General features: G+C 46.7%; 1 protein-coding gene across 1 annotated transcript in view; it reads left to right on the top strand.

Annotated features, from left to right (window-relative positions):
* LOC128725303 (dual specificity calcium/calmodulin-dependent 3',5'-cyclic nucleotide phosphodiesterase 1-like) overlaps positions 1–19,991 on the top strand; it is a 122,020-nt gene that overhangs the window by 69,144 nt on the left and 32,885 nt on the right. The window contains exons 2-5 of the mRNA XM_053819037.1: positions 7,043–7,426; positions 12,370–12,793; positions 13,217–13,330; positions 16,003–16,290. Of these exons, the coding sequence (XP_053675012.1) occupies positions 7,043–7,426; positions 12,370–12,793; positions 13,217–13,330; positions 16,003–16,290 (1,210 nt within the window). The remainder of the gene's footprint in view (positions 1–7,042; positions 7,427–12,369; positions 12,794–13,216; positions 13,331–16,002; positions 16,291–19,991) is intronic.

Here is a 19,991-nt window from a genome sequence, read left to right as displayed (position 1 = left end):
ATTTTTTGTCAATTAATTTTTTTTTGTGCTTATGCTACAGTTCTTTTTTCATGTCGCGTATGAAACAAACCATGGAAAATTCATCTTATAGCACCGTAATTAAAAAAGCACCAATACTGTGATGCAACTTAGTAAAAACAGTAAAGCGAACTGTTGTATTCTGGTGGTGAAGTTAGCTCTTTGAACGAAACTACAACAGAGATTATGTTACGAACAAACTTCGTCGACGGAACCGCTTTCACGGGCAGTGCACACTCGAGCGCATACTTCAACCTGTCATACGGGCGCTCGTATTCTGGCCTTCTTGCCAAGACTCCCCGGCGATTCCCACGGCAACGGCCAATCAAAAGCACCGCCTCAAGAGAACGCTCGTTATTAGTATCATATCGTAAACGAATTTATTAGTATATTTTACGTCCACCGCCTCGCCACGCCACGCAGTGCAGCGAAGCAAAAGTTAGTCGCCGGGTTTTCTCCCGGTGCGCGTGAAAAACGAGTAAAGTCGCACAACTTTTTCTTACACGCCGCGAGCCGGTACCGTCTACTGGCCGTGCGGCAAACAGTCATCGTATTACCGTAGTGTTTGCCATTATCATCAGAATCTCTCTCTCTCTCTGTGCCGTCTGTCGCGGCGTAACTCCAGGCGGCATCGCTCGAAACCAGCTGGGAATGGGTGTGTCCTTGTACTGAAGTACTGCCGCGCGCTGCCGTTATGCTGCCGTTGCTAAATGGACGCAATAATGAAGCGACGCTTGGCCATCAGTTTCGGCTGATGGGTAATATGAGCGTGATTTTCAGGACGAAAAAACTGGCTGACGACGAACAACAACAACAACAAAAAGGGACCGAACGAAACCGCCAGTTATCCGTCACGATCTGGTTCGATCATTTATCTGTCTGGAAAATTCGATCATGTTTGTTTTTCGTTTCGTGCTCGGGTCGTTTTCTCTTTTTTTTACTTTTTGCTCCACCCCACCCAGATTGGATCTTGAAGGAGAAATTCATGGGGCCATTTTCGACCCGGTTTAGTGGCACATAAAACCGGCGATAGTGTGTCAACAAATCCGCGAAACGGCACGCGCCTCCGAGCACCGGCGATAAAGCTCCCAACGGTTGGGGTTGTTTCTCGTGGCGGGGAGTGAGATTTCCCAAATCATCCCTAACCCCCGCCTAGTGGTTACCGAGACGTGCTGCCGGAAGGTAGCGAGCTCGCTTCGAGGGACGTCTATTACGTGATGGGAATGCTTTAACCGTTTTCGGCATCCGCTCAACGGTGGCCGGTTTTTGAAAAGGGAACATTTTTTTTGTGTTTATGCCCTCCGTTTTTGTTGTCCAAGCTTACGGGGCTTTGATTGGATTTTGATTATTTTGCACACAAAACCTGCCGACAAGCGTGAGCATGATGGCAAACAACTCATGCATTCGCGTCACGAATGCAGTGTGCAGCGTAGTTTTTCATGGGAAAAGCAGAGCGAGGCTAAAATGAACCTCAACAGGGGGGCGGAATTTTATCCGCCAGTAATGATAGCGGCTTTGTGTTCAGATTCTATTTGCTAGCGGTATTATTTTTGAGCTTAAAAAATCACGACAAGTTTTCGCTTTAGCTTACTGAAGCTTTCCACTTTGTCATTCCTACAAAAACCTGCCCAGCGCATAGCACGGGAAAACGCATCTTCTGCCATTCAATCCTAGCACAAAGAGTCGTAAAAGTTTGCTCGCAAAATTCCAAAATCGTTCGCTGTCTCACGAAGCAGCGATTTTACGGGTTCGCATTCAAGAGCCCAGGGTGAAAGCTTTTCTACTAAACGCCGCACAAATGCTTCTAAACCACCCACCCACCCCTAGAGATGTTGCTGAAAGGCAAAACTGCAGTGGCTGCACTGGACGAGCTTCACCGGCATGCTGCTGTTTAGTGGCAATGCATTAAATTAAAAGAAAATCATATTGTCTGCTCGAGAGCCAAGCCAGAGCGCGGACTCTGTTAACGAGAGCACTGGGGCGGGTTGCACGCGTTTGCAGTATGCAGCAGGACCACTTAGGCATGCTTATAACGCATTTTCGTTCCCAGCTGCTCTCAGCGCGTGGCCTCCTCGGTAAGTGGGTTTCCGTCCACTTGCACCGTTAACGGAACCATCGTTCCAACCGGATGACAATGCTTGGGCCATTGGCAGCATCATGTCCGCGAGCGCATTTCACGCCACACAGTGCGCTTGAGCATCAGCAGCAGCAGCAGCAGCAGTAGCAGAAACGTCCTCTATTTACTCCACACTTACCAACAACAACGAAAATGCGCGACGGAAAATGAGTTTTCTCTTATGGCGTTTTTTTTTTCTTTGCCATTCCCTCCTCTAACACCAACGACTTGCAAAGGGAACACAACGCCGCTTGATGGAATTACCGGCTACGTTTGCGTTGGTTCATTTATTTTCACTCGGCAGAATACGCTGGAGCTGGAAATGTTTGTAGGGGCTGAAAATAGACCGCAAAAGTTGCTCTCTTTGAGTTTAACCGGTTCAACCGGGCGTAATATAGCTTCACATTACGCCCTTTTGATTCGTGTGGTGAATACATCGTCGCTTTTGGACGTCATTTGTGCGAAATGAACCACGTTTTCCCGTCACTGCTTTGCATAGGTTTAGGTTGAAAAATCTCGCTTTAGTGCTTTTTTTTTGTGCCCTTGTGCCGCACACCCATCACCTATGTTGCAATCTAGCAGCAGCATGAAAAAGGAGAGACTTTTTCCACACCACAAGGGCCACGTCGAGTACATGTACTTGGGCGCACATTTTTCCAACCCGCATCAGCACACAACGCTCGTCAACCGCATCCTTTCCGGCGCTCGATTAGGCTCCTTTGCGTCACCGCAAGTTGAAGTGTGTGAGTGGAAAATTTTCCCAATACTTTGGAATACTTTCCCTTCCGTAGACAGCGAACCACCGACGACGGTGGATGCAGCACGCGAGCACGGAACTTCCCCGTATCCGGTCGAGTGGAAAATTCCAAACACCCCTCGGAACCACCGAGCACATTGTTTCAAATTTCTATCCAGCTTTTCCGGAAGGTGGTGAGGATCGATTCCTTTTTTTGTTTTGAGCGTTTTTTTTCTCCCACTTTTTCGCACCCTTCGTACGAGCTCAATCACCGGCGTCCAATTTTCGCGGCATTAAATATTCGCGACCGCGGAACCGCACCGTGCACCAAAAAAAGCCTGGCAATCCGAATGCAAACAACCATAACTTCCATTAATGGTTTCGTGTTGCCTCCTGAGCTGCTGCTGGCCCGCTGCCCACTCGCGAGGAGCATCAAATATTAATGGTCCTCGTAATAACTTTGCCACATTCAAATCCATCATGGGCGCGATGTACGAGTTCGAGACCACTTCGGCTTTCGCCTGTTTTGGGGTGGATTTTTGCGTTTTGCGTTCATGCTGAACAGCAAATTTTAAAAGACCCATTGCTCTTTTGGCTTTCCACGACCTCGGAACTCGCTGAGTGAGAAAAATACTCTCGGGGCTCTGCGGCAAAGGTTTTTGCAGGGGAAAACGCCTCGCGTTTCTCGTGCACGATTGTGCTGAGTCAGCGTAAGCTAAGTATCACGAATTATCGGTGCCTTTTTCGTCAGCAAATCCTTTCGGGATGGATGCGGCATTGTTTATTTCAATGAAGCGCTTCTTCGTTGGAAAGGCAGCGAAGTGGAAAGCACATTTCTTCTGTGATGGTGATGGTAATTACTCATGAAGCATGAGCACGAACCTTTCGGGGAGGCTGATTACTTATTTTGAGATGTTTTTAAAGACAAACCGAAGCCTTTAATTCCAACACACTTGCATGAGCTTTTTGCCCTTCCGACCAACCATGAGTAATCGAAGTACAAAAAACCAACTCACCCGGGACGTAATCCGAATTATGAGCCGTAATAATTGATGCCTTTTAGTGAGCTATAATCCCTCGAGCATCCGATCGACTAATTTTTCCACTGGCACTCTACCGTAAAAGTCATAAGCTAAAAGCTACTCTGCGTTGGTTGAGAGACAGTCAACGCTCGTACCTCCATCATCGTTTCAGTATCATCCTAAACCATCGCTCGCCATGAGGCGGGAGCGAATGAATCGTATCACGAATCGACACGGCAAGCTCTCGAGCGTCAATCAATTATCAACGAACGTCGCTCCCGCACGGGAAGGTCGAGGGCCAATACATAATTGCAAAGCGTGACCACCCCGTGATGCAGCTTACAGTTGGCGATATCTGCGCAATCCTTTCTGCCTTAACCTCGTCCCAAAACCCACTAACTGAAAGATGAACTCCCTGCACCCGCATCGAAAAAGCACTGCCAAAGCGTATCTAGTCGAGCTAATGCCAACAGCAACCGTAGGACACGCGGAGGAAAACTAACATCTCATGATAATAGAGTGGCTACCCGACTGCGACGATGCTTTCTGCACTGCCATCAGGCGGAAGGACAATACCATTTGAGGGAAATTTAATGCCCCGTGAAGCAACCGACCGTGATGTGCATTGCCGCATCGCCTGCCCGATGGTGATGGGTGGTTGCAGAAGCAAATGTAAAAAAAGGGCGAAAATAAAACACACCGAGTTTGAAAAAGAATACGTGACATTTGCACCTTCGCGCTGTTGCAGTAACGATGCAAGGCACGGTCAGAGTGTGTGCGAACAATCCATAAACTAACGTACAGCGCTCATGCTCATGGGCGTCGTAATGCCAACCCAACCATGGTGCGACCATTTCCTGTGTCTGTCCCGGTAAGACCCTGGGGAACCCCTGATCGTAAAAATACGACTTTATTTTTCCGAAGAAAATCGAGTAAATTGCGTCAATATGGGGAAGGAAAAGGAACAGAAGTTCCAAGAAGACAATACCGGCAGCTGCCTTCATTCTTGGGTGCATGATTTATGAGGATGTCCTTCCGATCGCACCGTACTGTTTTGATTCCGCTTCCCGGCCAGGTACGGTGGCGATGCGCGAATGAGATCATAAATGTTTATGAGTATCCAGCGTAGATGACGACTGATAGCGGTTGCTGGCATATGGCTCATTAATTTGTGTTTTTTTTTTCATATTTAAAGCCTTTGTAACCTGTAAAAGACTCGACGAATGAATTTAAAATAGCTTTAAATTGATTTTTTAACCGTGCCATTTATGATATATATATCTCATAACTAACTAAATGAAGCCACTGTAATAACTTCAACCTCATAAGATATGCCAACATCAAAAATAAATGCACCGTGAGTTGCATAAACTTTCATACCTAACACAGATGGCAGTGAAATATAGTCATAAGCTTATCTTTATTGAGTTCATTAAAGTTGCGTTCTATCGGTTGCCAGCTATTTAAAGCAGCCGCTATTCACCCGATAAACAATCACAATTACATCCGCACCGGAGCGAGTGCTTGTGCGAGTAAATACCCATTGCCATGCCAGCGATAGTCAAGAGCTAATTTTCATGCTGTCATAAATAAGTTGTCCATCGCCGCTCAGCCGGACAGCTGTCACCTCGAATATCCACATAATCTTGCGTAATTGTATAATGCGTTGCATCAAGTAATTACCCCACGTGACGTGCGGCCGCAGCAACAAACCGAACGAACGAAACCATCCGCTGTCCAACAGGCGGTTGTCCCGGCGGTTCCGAGCTGCTAATTAAAATGGTGGCCCATTTCCGCTCCCTCGGCGGTGGTCGGTCGGTGGCGCAAGGACATTTCATTTGCATCGCGCATGGGAAATGCAACGATCACCGATTTGTCACAATAAAGCGCATTTCCTGGCCTGTCGCTCCATCGCTCGATGATTGCGGGTCCAAAAAGCAGCACCAGCGCAAGTGCGGATGTTTGATGGAGCGAAAAAAAAAACATTTAATTAATGCGCCACAGAACGAACAGAGCGAGTGGTGGGTCGCAAGGGGGAGTATATGATAACGTTTCAATTTACCTTTCGAGCCTAATTTCCTGCTGGAAATCACACCTTTTACATCACCGCTCGTGGTTCACATACAATCACATACAAACGAATCGCTCAACACGCGACGACGCGTTACGAGATGAAAAAACTAACTTCGGTTCAGCTCGATGGAGGCGCCTGGTTGTTTGTGCATTATTTTATTCGAACAATTTAAATAAACTCCCGTTTTTCGTAGGACGGCTCGTGACGGTTGTCGGTAGCAGGTTGAAAAATAATACCTTGGATAGTACTCTAGTATGCTTAATAACTCTTATCTAATGCTTGGCCTAATTCGCTGCTCGCTTGTAGTTTGCTAACGATTTAAATTTGTTTACGGTGATGCGTTATGGATGCTAAACTTGTGCAAATACTCAATAGATTCTTACGGTTCATTTACTATCGCCACTTAAATAGATGCTGTTTCTAGTTATACTATATTTAGCAATTTTATATTAACATACATTTCCTGTCAATCAATCAGAATCAAATTTACGAATACTATAGCATGTTTTCGAAATTCTATACTGTGTAACCGACAAGGTAAGGTAGTTTTGTTGATTTTTTATTCTCAAATCAAAATTTTATTCGTAAAAATTTGTAAATCGGTAGCAAAACTTCAAAGTCTTCTATTTTATTCGCTCTTTGACAGAGTGTTGTAATGTTTCTTTCTCTACGTTGAAGCAACATTTGGCACGAATAAATTGATTACAATAATCGATGCGTTTCTTTTTTTTGTCATAAATATTATACACACACATTTTCTATTAATATTTCGCGATACGATAATGATTGTCCTTCTAGTGCACACTATTTCCACATCAGTTTGGCTAAAGTTTTGATCTTAAAGTGATAAAAACAAAAACAACTATACACCTCATCCCCGCCGAACGGAAATTGAGAAGCTTTTCCAAACCAAGAAACAACACCACGTCCCGATCTACCATGCACTCAAGTTTCAGTTTTGCATCTTATCCTGTATTTTTTCTCTACTTTTCTTTCTTTTTTCCTCTTCGTTCTCTCTTTTGCCCGTGTCTCGTATCTCGATCATCACGATCACGATCATCTGGTGCGCCACGCAGTCGCGAGCTCGCCCGAGAATAAGTTTACCAAAGATGATATAACGCTCGCCGGAGCTGGCCCGGGGCGTGAACAGTTGCCCTGCTGCGATCCGGCCACGTGCCCTGGTGGTCCGACAACCAGCTACGGAACCTGCGGACCCACAGCCGGCCCTATCGCTCCGGTTTCCGGTTCGACCAGCAGCACAGCGTCAACGGTCGCACCTGGAGGCCTAGCCGGAACAGGTGCTGCACTGCAACAGCAATCGTCGGCGGCTCAGCAACAGCAGCAACCATCATCCGGCAGCTGCTATCCGTATCATCATCACTTTCATCATCATCATCACCACCATCATTGCCATCAGCCAGTGCGGGCTGATTGTAACTCGCGAAACGGCCAGATAGCAAGTAAGTGCTCGTTAATTGCTAAAATCGTTGGTTGTTGTTTGTTTTTTTTTTTTTCAAAAGGTTCTTAATCGTAGTTGTTTGTTATAGATTCTATTTTTGCATAAATGTTGTGCTTTTTGTTGACCGGCGAATGATTTTCAGTAGTATCTAGATGTATCGCTACGTATATATTAACCAACATGCTGCGTATTCCGTACTATAATTAACCGCTACAATACGCCTAACTACGCATCAAAACCGTAGCTATTGCTCCCGTGCGCAAATAATCAATCAGGTTCCAAAGTAATGCAAACCCCGACGAGTCAGACCTATCAGTTCGTTTCCAGTTGACATGGCAACGTTCACGCAGACAAGCAGTAGTCCATGAATACATCTCTAAAATCAATTCCAAAGAGCTAAACGACCACATTCAATTGGCTTTTAATACCCTCCGCTTTAATTGCTTGTCTCTCCAAATGGAAACAATTTGCCATTTGTCACAACTTGGCAACCAAACATCAAGTCAAGCTCAAGTCGCCACCCTCCGTTAGTGTTGTGAGAAACCGCTCGCAAAACTAACATCACGACGGCATCCATCTATGAACCAACCGAACACGTCACAATCAGGGAGCGCAGCTGTGCAAAATCAACACCACTCAATTAAACCCCCATTCCGCATCTGGTGCGGCGAAAGCACGAGCACAGCTAATGAAAGCAACTCGCACACGTGTGTCTCTTGGCTCACCGGAGCGCGTAAAGGTAGAAAAATCATCACCACTTTGTCTTGAGGCCGTGGCCATCTGCACAAGACCGAGGGTACCGAGGATGGAAACCGTAAGGTGATATTCATTTCAATTAAACACACCCCACCAGCATCGGTTGGCCACCGGCCAGCCTGCCACAGAATGCAGCTGGAAAGCTTTACGCAAGCGGCTAATACGGTCGATCGATAAGCACCGGTTGCCTAATGCACTTCTCAGGCGTTCCCGAGTGCACCGTTCCACCTGATACAGCTGGAATCACAATTGTGCTGCCGGAATCAGACAGCCGCAGGTTTAACCGGTACAAACCGGCACACCGGATACCCACAAGGCGTACACATTAGGCACCCCTCCGTTGTACGTGTGCGGCAAAAGTCAAATCCAGGCGCGCGCGTCCTGCACACCATGCTAATCGTGACGCAGGTCGACTGACGGTGGTACCGTTGGAGGGCACTGAGGGCACACTAATGAAGGAGGATGTAATCAACTCGACTGACTCGCAACTCTCGGTTTGGGTGCCGAGCGGTAACGCAACTTCTCATTACGCCCAACAGCATCCTGGGCCAGGGATTGGGATTAATGAGAAGCGGATCGTGTTGGGACGTTTGGGACAGCAGTGAAACTTGTGGTCTCTTTCTTGCACTCGCTCTCCTTCTCTCTCTCTCTCTCTCTCTCTCTCTCTCTCTCTCTCTCTCTCTCACTCCATCACTGGCACCCAACGAATTCCCACCTCCCGGCAGGGGCAATCATCTTGACATTCCCGGAAGGATCCGTCCCGGTCAGTGTGACGGCATGCGACGAGCTCTCACCCACTGACCACAGGTTGGCTGCTCACAAGAGGTGCGCACTGCCCCAAAGAATCCAATTTATTAAATTTGTTGTAGCATTCGCAACGGATGGGTCCGGAAAACCAGCGTACGGTTCCGCACGGTGACCATCTTTGTGGGGTGGCTATTTCCCAAGGAATTACTAATAAATCCCACCACGTCTTCTCGTTAGTGGCCAGCTGGAGGCGGAGAATTTTTCACCCACAAACGGTACGATGACAAACGCAACTGCAAATGGAAAGCTTATTTTACATTGGCTTATGGAATTTAATATGGTTGGAGGTGAACGATATTGCGTGTTGCGGGAAACGGGCTGAAGCAAAAATCACACGAGCGCTTTCCTTTCCTGGAACGGGTTTATTGTAATTGCGAATGGTAGTGGCTTTTCCGGAAAATGAACAAGCTTTGTTACTGTTTGGATCGGGATTTGTATCTCAGAAATCTTCATTTTATTCGCAAAAAGTCTTGATAATTAAAATAACTATTCAGAGATCTGTTGGTAATTAATTCACCATAGCGAAGTGTCCATTCGCGAGAAAACATATTATGCGCTAAAATCACAAACAACCCAGTGGGATTCCGAGCAGCTGAATTTCTCTTGTTTCAATATAATTTAACCTGTTCTACTCCACACCGGGATATTAATCACTTGGGCATCCTAATGAACCTAAAGCTAACTTCATTTCCGATGAGGTTACCATTTTGCCACAACTATCCAAACCACGGATTGGTGGGACCAAAGGGTGGAAATACCACTCTCTCTCTCTCGCTCTCATTGTTTCTGGTGATATTCCCAAAGCGACAGATGTTCGTTACTTTATCACGTAGCCGAACGCGTCGAACAAAAAGTTCGACAATCATCGACAAAGCGCCCAAATGTGGTTAGCAACTGAACAAAGGACTACTAATTCTCTGCTGGATTTGGGTGATTTTTTTGTTTTACAAATCCACCACTCAAGTAACGATTCGCAGTATTATCCATGCTCTAGTCGCTTCGCCTGCACCGGCGCATTTTCATGAGTTTTTTTGCTAAAAATGGTGCATCCTATCATCCAAACCGGCTCCCACAACGAAAACGCACAACAATATCCATCCGACGCATATCAGGTTGGCTTACATATCCGGAATCCCGGAATCCGTTGAACGGTATGCATTAGCAACACCGGCGCTTGGTTTTGCTTTTTCCATCATGTGGTTTTTTTGAGCGGCAGACAGGTGCATTCGGTATGAAATGGTGTGCGTAACATGCCCCGGTCGGTGGTGGTTTGTAAATTGAAAACCGTGGTCAGTGGCCGGCGAGTTGTACTTTGTTGAATAGAGGGAACGAATGGAAAAAGAGGAGAGTCGATGCAAACGCATATAATGGACTGGTTGCATTTGATTTGCTGTAATTTCCCGTAAGCCGTTTATTATTGGATCAAAACTCGACGCAAACGAACCGACTGTTACGGGCTAATGGGAGTTTGGTTTCGTGTTGGTACGCTCATTGCGTATTCCGTTCTCTTCGAGCGGCTTTGCTGTGGATCGTTTGGTGGTAATGTCAACATTCGTATGGTAACCGCATACGTTTAGCAGAATGTGATATCAACTCCAAAATGCACTCAACCACAATCGATGGTTTGAAGCATAACGGCTTTATGACTTCTCCTACATCCTGTTGTAAGAGAGCGTCAAGCGAGCAGGAACATAAGTGTTTCGATTAGTTTATACTTTTTATGTGATTTGAAAGTACATTACCTCCAGTATGTTGCTGCGATATGTAGACAAAACTATCAACCATCAACTATTGTGATTAAAACACGCACAAGTGTTAATAATTAATTGATCATTCATTCCAATCGACCGTATCATTATGTATCTCAAACACACGGTTAATGTAGCAAACATACGCGTGGAAAGCTCTTGACTTTGTCTCCCCAAACCGGCACCAGGCTTTAGCGAATGGCTTGGCTGCTGACTAATCAACAATTAATTAGTGCACATCGGGAAAATCCGCTCACCGTGACGCCACTCCGCGGGCACCGCCTCGGATGTCAGAAAAAGCGACACAAAACCAAGGCCACACGAAACATGGAAAATGACCACCCAGCTGGAAAATGAGCACTCCCGAAGCGCTTGGCCAGGAAAGGACGGACGAGAGTTGACTTTGCGTAATTGATCGTTAACCTTCATCACCAGACCAAACTGACCAGGGTGCTCGTTTCACAACCGACCAGGCGTCTCCATCGGTAGCGCTGATAATGATGGCCGGGTGACATTATAAAAGAAAGCCACCCCCCCACCTATTTGACCCAGTCACCCCTGTCGTGTCCGGGAATGCATGCTAACAGCCGTGTGGCTGTGGTTTTTGGCGTAGTGTGAGTGACTTCCGGGTTTTAGCGGTCCGATTACGACCAGCCCTGGGGCTTGCGCTACAACAATTGCAGAAGTCGTCGTACGGATTTTGGTCACGTTTTCCGGTAGCGCTCTATGCTTTTGGACCATGGGATGGCATTATTGTGCTTCATACCTCAAATGAGCTGCTTTACAATGCTCCATACGGGATGTGTCTAATATTTAAAGAACTGCTTAAGGATGGTAGAGCAAATGTGAGCAAATCTTTCTCGAAAAATGGTTTTCTGATTTTCTGACGAATTTTCTTTTTATTCAAATATTACATTCAGCGTTAGAAATCTTTCCCTAAGCATCATTGAACGATTGCAACACATTTAATGAAAGAATCCCTAGCCGCAAAGCAACACACAAATCATCACAAACCATTTCAAGCTTCTCACTACGGGAACTAAAACCCTGTTAAAAAGTTACGACTTCACTCGGCTGGCCACTGCTTCCACCGTGGCTTTTGTTTTGCAAATGTTTCGCTTATGAAACTTATGAGTCAGCAAATGTTTCTGCCCATCGTATGCCGCTTATTCCCGCTTGGGGGTGATTTTATTGCAATTTGCTGTCAAAAAAACCAGGCATGCAACGCCGTCCATAGAACGCGTGCCCGCAGACGATGATGGTGCGATCGTTGATTTATGATGCAGTCTGATTGAAAGTTAGTTTAAAACCCACTTAAGGTGAAGCGGATGGATTCGGTTGGCTGCTGCACAGATGCACACGAGAACGGAAACGAGAAACTAACGCCTTTCACGAACTACATCAATCATCGTTAACCGTTAACCGCTTTTGCGGAACAGAACTAGTGCATATGGGTGCTATGCTTTCGTCACGCGTCATGAAAATGATCCACTTGGTGTTTTAAATTGCACAAATAACCCGTTATTTCGTGTATGATAGCTTTGCTTTTTCGAACCAAATTTAGCTCACATTTAGTACACCTCTTTCTAATGCTCGTTTTTTTTTTTGTGTTCTTATCTTCTTAACTCCCCAGAGCAAGGTAGCCTGACGATCGTTCGGCGAACTAATAGCAGAAAAAATACGAACCTCCAGCAGCAGCTCCAGTACCAGGAAGCGCTGGACGAAACCGAATACCAGCAGCCGCCATTCGGGAACGACACCGGCACCGACGGTAGTGGAGGCGGCAGGGACGGTGGCGTTGGCGGAGGGGGAGGAGGAGGCGGTCCGGAAGCCGAGTTCGGCCATCAGCATCCGCCCCTGTCCGAGTCGGAGCTCGCCTTCGTCAACAGCCAGCTAAGCCGGGAGCTCGAGAGCATGCAACCGACGACCGGGACCGTGAGTGCCGTCGCGAACCGTACCGAATCGACGACCGGGGATGAGTTGGACAAAGTGGACCTAGCGACGGATAATCTGCCGGCTGTCGATACACCAGATGCATGTGATAAGGCCGCAGTCAGGTAAGGGCTCGACGGTTGGGTGCTTGTTTTAATGTTCGCTAAATGCAGTGAAAAGCACAATAATAAGCTTCTATAGTGTATCATTTCATGTTGGGTCGTATTCTGCATTTAGAAAGTAGAAAAGCTCTTTTTGATCCATTTTTTTTTGGTAAAATTATAATCAAATATTGAAGTTAAACAATTTGCTTTCAAGAATCCGATCTAATTAGTATACCCATAGCAAGTTCGTTAAACTGGTTAATTCTACCGGTATTTGATGTAAAATATCTCTTAAAAGTTGAGCAGTTCTGCGTACTGACGAAAAAAAATCCGTTACATAGCTGAACCAGTTTTAATTTCATTCCAACAGCGATTACCAAGCGAGAGCACAATTTTTAATGTTCCAATGTCTGTTCTTCATTTCTCGTTTCCCTCCGACGCTAGGCTCCGATGTCTGCTGCGGCAGCTGCAGCGAGGCGAAATTTCCGCCGAGCTGCTGCAGAAAAACCTTCATTACGCCGCGCGCGTACTTGAAGCCGTTTTTATCGACGAGACAAAGTAAGTATAGAACCAAGCACTCCTCTTCCCTCGCATATCGCATAACCCGTCACCCGAGAGTGTGGTGAAAACGCGGCAAGGGCGAATACCGGATGGATGTTTTCAATTCTCCGAAATCCCTGCCGAGCGGTATCTATTAAAACATGTGCTTCCCCGTTGACAAGTATACGCAAAGCAAAGCAAAAAAATACATATGGAGTCGAAAAATGCTGCTCTGTTCTGTAGCAACGCAGTTAGATTACACGTTTGCTGAGCCTCGTCACGTTCAGCCTCATCACGTTAAATTTTCCTAAGTTTCCGTTCCATTTAGAGCTACGAAAATTGCAATCGTTCCAGTGCCTAGGACGCTTTTGTATTAAAGCCGTAGTCCCCACGAGCTGTAGTCTCGTCTCGTTTAAAGCGTACGATCGATCCCGTCTGGTAGGAATGTGCTGTTTTCTTTTTCGTTCATGCACTTTTTTTTTGCACATGAAAATGAATGGCTTTAATTTAATCTTTCAATAATTTATCATTCAAATAACTCAGCAAAACTCCAATCGGGAGTTTGCTCAACGGCTCAAAAACACCATCGTCGGTAGCGGCGTGGCTTTGTCGCTTCCATTTTCATCGCGATTTGCCGATGTAATCAAATTTACGCTAGAAACCACATGAATTTGGATAATGGTACGCGAATTCAATTCTCGCGAGCCTGGTGCTAGATTTTATCCCGCCGCTGATAGAACACCCGGCCGGCATCTGGGATTTGTCCGTCTGCTGAGCCACTCGCGGAGGGCTAGAAGAGAGACAGTAGGAAAGAGAGAGAGAGAGAGAGAGAGAGAGAGAGAGAGAGAAGAAAAGAGCACAAGGACCTCCCATTTGCAGGCTACATCGGAACGAAGGCACAATAAAACATCATCAGCCGGCGGAGCTTGGCTAAAATTAATCACACTGCTCGACTAATTCACCCCCCTCGGGGCTGCTCGGGCTCGAAATAGCAGACATTAGGATTGGTAGAATCCACTTCAATTTGATAAGTAAATATCACCACCAATGCATGGAATGGGAGGTCTAGGAAACAGGAGCCATAGGATGTCGATATATACGACGAGAGAGGACGGTTTGGGGCGAAATAAAAGCACACACTCGCTCGCTTCGTTCGGCACACATGCACAGGAAACGGTTCCATTTGCGATTGCGTAGCCTTTCAGCGAGCACGCAAAAATGGATAACATCACGCGCGCGCGCGCGCTCGCACGCCACCGCCACTAATGGAGATGGCCACCCGATGGGGCAGGCAGGCAAAAGGGACAGCAACCCTGAGGGCAGGCAGGATGGCAGCAATGCCCTTGTCCACACAAACCCTGCCTGTCTAGCGACAAAGCGAACAATCCAATTCTGTTGAAACAATTCCAACATCGTGCCCTACCAAACGGGCGCCCGTTGTCGACGCGAGCTCTTGATGCGATGTAATGTAATTTTGTCTCCTCTCACAGGGCGTCCTCCCGTGTGAAAGAAGCATCTCCGGTCGCTAGGAAAGCAAAAAGGACATGCCGGCAGTTGACAGGCGTGATCCTCCGCGCGATCGGGCGCCGCCTTTGCCAGCTTCCCCGGGACGTGGGGGCATTTATTTTCATTTTAAAATCATTCTCCTTAACTGTTATTGTTTCATTCGGTTCAACCGTTTTGTTTTTCTTCAAACGTGGCTGGCGTTGCGAAGCCAACGAGAACGCATCCGTGTGGTGCCTTTGCCTGGGGATGAGATGATTTCATTCGATGCTTTGACATGTAATTTGTGTGAAATGCGCTCGAGTGACAAAACGATGGTTGGCGGTGGGACGCACGTGCGATCACATAAATAGATGTTAGCGCGAGAAGTTAGAAGATAACGAATTATTAACGGAGGCCCATTTACCGGAGCGGATCGATCGTAGCGAAGGTTAACTGGAACGATGCACAAGTCTAGCTGCTAGACACGACACGCGTTTTACTCTGTTGAACTCATTTGTCTCGCAACCATAAGCTATCGCAGTTGCGGAGGGGAGTACAAAATATTTTCATTGCCGCCCAACTTTCAATACCCTGAATATTCATAACTCCATGCACGCATCGGGTTATTGCCTTTTAAAAAAAAGGACACACTTACACTGACGAATATAAGAACATCGAAAATCGACTCGTACAGTGAACACGTTGCTAATCGAAATTGAATTATTTTCTATCCAAACCATTTGCCATCCACCCGTGCGAAACAAAACCAAATCAAACAACCTAAAACCCAAACAAACCCTCTACCAAACAACAAAAAAACGAATCCTACCATATTCGTCGGATAATTTGAATCGAATCTACGAACCTCGGCCTTGGCGCTAAACACCTACCACGTCCACCGACCACACCGGCTTTGGGAAACTCTCTGCAACGCCAATAACGACGCGTGAATTACAACAAACAATCACACAATTTGAACAAAAAAACGCAATGGCGGCAAACGCACGAATTGCAACATTGCACCCGCACAAAATGGCGTGATTGAAATCGAACGTAACATAACGTAAAACGGCAACACCTTTGCACACGACGGGACACAATGTAACCGCGATTCGCCATTGCGTTTTTTTCCCTCTTTCTCTCACGATCGCGATCTCTAACGCCTCACCTCACACCGTGTGCACTTTAAACTCCGGTTCGAGCAGTCAAGACGGTGGCACCGGACCAGGCACCGGTGGGGGTGGTGTTGGTGGCGGTGGTGGTAGTGGTGGGGGTGGTAGTGGAGCTAACAACGCTGACGGTGGAGGTACTGGTGGTGGTGGAGACGGCACAGGCAGCAGTGCAGCACCGAATGTCAACGCCAGCAGCAAGGAGCCGCACCGGGGGGCGACAACATCCGCTCCACCCACACATGGCGGCCCCACGGGGCCACCGGTCGGCAAAGGTGTCATACAGAGGCGGCGCTTGCGGGCTCCTGTTTGGGCTCGGTCCATGTACGAAACGGCAAAAACCAAACGAACCAAGTTGCACCCATGTTGCGTTTTTTTTTCTTACGTTTTTTTTGTTGTTTTTTTGCCTGTTTTCAATCCACCCAACTTTAATTTTCAACTCCTTTCTGCGTAGTGACGACTAAACCGTGTATTTTTTTCTTTATTAAGTTTGCTCTAATTCTTTATTCATTTCACTCGCTCGCTCACTAACACACGTGCATTTGTGCTCTCTATCTCTCTTTTAGTCATCTCTTGCTTTTTTTCTTTTTACATATCTAAATCTTTTCTCCGATGCACCTTTTGTCCACTCTCAGCATGCTACGATTGCGAGAGCATGCTGGTTAGCGAGAAAACCGCTTTTATCGCTCTAGCGCCCTCTGGTGGGTGCAGTGCGAAGCGCAGTTACGCTTGCATTCACATTGCCGTTTAATTATCTCCCTCACAAACACCAACGAACGACAGTGACAATGCAACTGGTCCACACTGGGTGACGCATTCTTGACAGGACATTTCTCGGGTTCTACCGTGAAAAACCACATCTTTATCTACGTTCGAGGATAACGCACAAAAAAAACCTAGGAAACTCCCCGTGCTCCATCTGGGGCCGTTCGTTAGATAGATTAATTAGACCTCAACAAAGGCCATTCCCGCCTATTTCCGCTACCTGAGCCATCGTATTACCGGTTGTTTTTTCCCTGTTTTCTTCTCACAATCCCCAAGCCAACGAGGGAAAGATTGACTAGCGCTCCGATACCCGCTAAAAGGCCAACGCCTTCAGTTGTAAAACTTTTAATTAATCTCGAAATGTCATCTCCTTCCGTCGGTGTTCATCGTCGTTGTTTTGCTCTTCTGTTTGTTTTTTTTTTGCAAGTGTTTTGCAAATGCTAAACGTTACCTTTTGTGATGAAAAGGCTATCGGGAGACTTTGCTTCCCGTACGAACGGTGGTTCCGCGGGCAAATCTGCCACGCAATATTCTCCATGGCGAGCGGGCGAGTTTGCCTTTCTTTTTTTCTTTTTCAACTCCTAAGAGAGAGGTTTTTGTTTTTGAGCCGCTCTTTTGCGACGAAGTTTCACCGCTTTGTGCCCACGAACTTTCGGCGGGTGGAATCCGGGATAGAAGTCGGTATGATCCGGATGGTATAAACCGGGAATGCTACAAATTTCCCGCCAACCGGAAGCGGACATAAAATTCGGAATCAAAAAGTTAATGATTAAATAAACTTTCATTCGTTTTCTGGGATGCGAAATGTTATTTTAAACGGCTTAAATTAAACCGCTAATTAGACCAATTGCACAAACATGTACATGGATTGTGATGAATGATATTTAAATATGGCTCAACAAAGCGAATTTTATTCATTTCTGATTGGGAGCAAAACAAAATCGTCTCAACTTACCGTCCCTATCGGCATTAGAATTTTCAATTTGATCGCATCAAAAATTCATTTTAATTTGCTCAATTCAATCGTACACAAGCTCCCGCCCCATAAAAAAACACCCTCCAAAGGATGGGTTCAACATCGTCTGCCATCTATTGACTATGAAAGCAGAAAGCGTCCCCAAACATACAAACCGCAGGCAGCAAAGGGTGAAAGAAGTTCGTTCGTCCCCAAAGCTCTCAAGCAAGCGCATCAAATTATCGATTGTGTGTGTGTGTTTATTTCTGCTACGCGGAACGACGAATAAATCCTCTCCATCTCGGGTCCTGCCACATCTTGTTTTCTGATCAATTACATCGAAGCAAAAACCCATTCCCGCCGGGTCCACCTGACCGATTGTGAATTTTGGGATTCTAAAAACAAGCTCACACAAACGCTCACACACAGCTCAGAAGACCCACACGCCGGTTGTGAGGCACACAAATCAACCAAAACAACGCTCGAAGGGTCTTAAGACCCTTTCCCTCTCACGTTCGATTTCCCATCCCGCACCCTTTATCGTGGGGTTCCCGCGAACGTCGGGTTCCATTTTCCTCGTAATCGAAGGCAAATAAAATCATCCGCACCCGCGGGGCTGAACCGCGCGAAGGCGGCACCAAAACAGCAAAGGCAGTGAATTAAATTTAACTTCTTAATGAAGTGTGATTGGTTTTATTTTGTCCGACGCCAAGGGGTGCACCCAAAACCCCCGAGAGGAAGGTTTTCCGAACGGTTGAGGATGTGCACGCGCGTTCCGCAGGCAACTTTCGACCTGGCGCTTGCCACAATGGGCTGATATTTAATTTGCCTTCACGAGGTGATGAAACTCCCTTAAAGGGGCTCCTTCGAACCCGTGTGGGTCTGGCGATTTTCCCGTTCGAAACCAACCCGTCAGTGTTGCTCCTTCTACGAGTCTTTTTAACTCTTTCTTTCTATGTTTTCTGCGCAACAAAAAAAAACCAAACTTCCTTCTCTACTCTAGACCCATCCACCGGCACAGATACCATCCGATCGGGTACGTGCGTGGTTTGAGCGCACCCGGCTCGTCGACGAAAGGATACGATGATTGCAAACCACCGGTCAGGTCTGTCAGGTCTGCGACCCATTGGCCGTATTTTTTTGTTTGTTTTATGTTGCCATCCTTTTGTTTTCTACGCCGTGCTGCGAGGACGTGCATCAAACTCGGCTCCAGCACAAAATCCGGACCATTGGCAAACTCATGCCCTTCGCAGACAAGGGTCGGATTCAAACGATTCGGTGTTCTGTGCTTTCCCTTATTCGATGTTGAATTCGTTGAGGCCGGTGTCGAATCGATGACGCTCGCACGGCTCTCATGCCGATAGCTAATCAATAGGTGTTCTAGCGCGTGAACAACACAGCCCGCTTGTACGGCTTTGCATTATAAATGTTTTCCTTTCTGCATACGGCAACGAAACTGCGCACACCATTGTGTTTCATGTGCCGAAAAGGAAGTCCGTTTAGCCGACGAACCTGGTGTGCTATTTGACGTTAGAACAACGCTGCGGCTAATCCTGGCCAATGTCAATGAACGACAAACATGGCACACTCGTGAATGAACTAAAACCTCCGGTCAATGCGACACCGTCCGTAGAGATCACCGAGGCGCTAATCGACGTGAATGTTTCAATGTTTGATGTGTTCGTTCGTAAAGCCAACAGTTGCGCAGCACATTCGATTGCACGATTGTTTCCAATCCATTAGTGTAGCCATTTCGAATACATTGCACCGATGCACCTACGTAGCGCGATGGCTCCGGCCCGGTATCGGACCGGAAAAGGGAACCATAGCCATGGGTTATGGTAGTAGAACGCTTTGGCTGAAGCGAGGATCAAGCGAAAGCGCAGTTTAACACCCAGCCAATGCAGCGCGTTAGCTCAACACGAGCGCACTTGGGTGGGGACAAATATTTGCACTGTGGAAGGTAGCGGCGCTACGGTGGCAATTTATGCCAAAATGCTACAGACGCATGTTTGCTTCACGTGGAATAACAGGGCAGGACGCTTTCACACAGTTCGTGAGCTACCAGGAAAGGTTAGCTCAATATGTGCCAAGCTTTCTTCGACGTCGTTTACACGCAAGGAATTTTAGCCTACTACGATATTGGCACAGGAAGCATCAGCAGGCTTCGCTTTCAGAGATTTAACCTCTCTTTTTCGACTTTGGAACTATTTTTGAGTGAATTTTCTTGTTTTGTATATTTTGCGAACATTGTTTTGGAGGCTTCCAACAAATAAACCAGATCCATAAACAATAGGAAAAGCAG

The sequence above is a fragment of the Anopheles nili genome, chromosome 3, assembly GCF_943737925.1.
Source record: "Anopheles nili chromosome 3, idAnoNiliSN_F5_01, whole genome shotgun sequence".
NCBI lineage: Eukaryota > Metazoa > Arthropoda > Insecta > Diptera > Culicidae > Anopheles > Anopheles nili.
The sequence above is the reverse complement of the archived record's forward strand: the minus strand, read 5'-3'. Positions and strand labels throughout refer to the sequence as shown.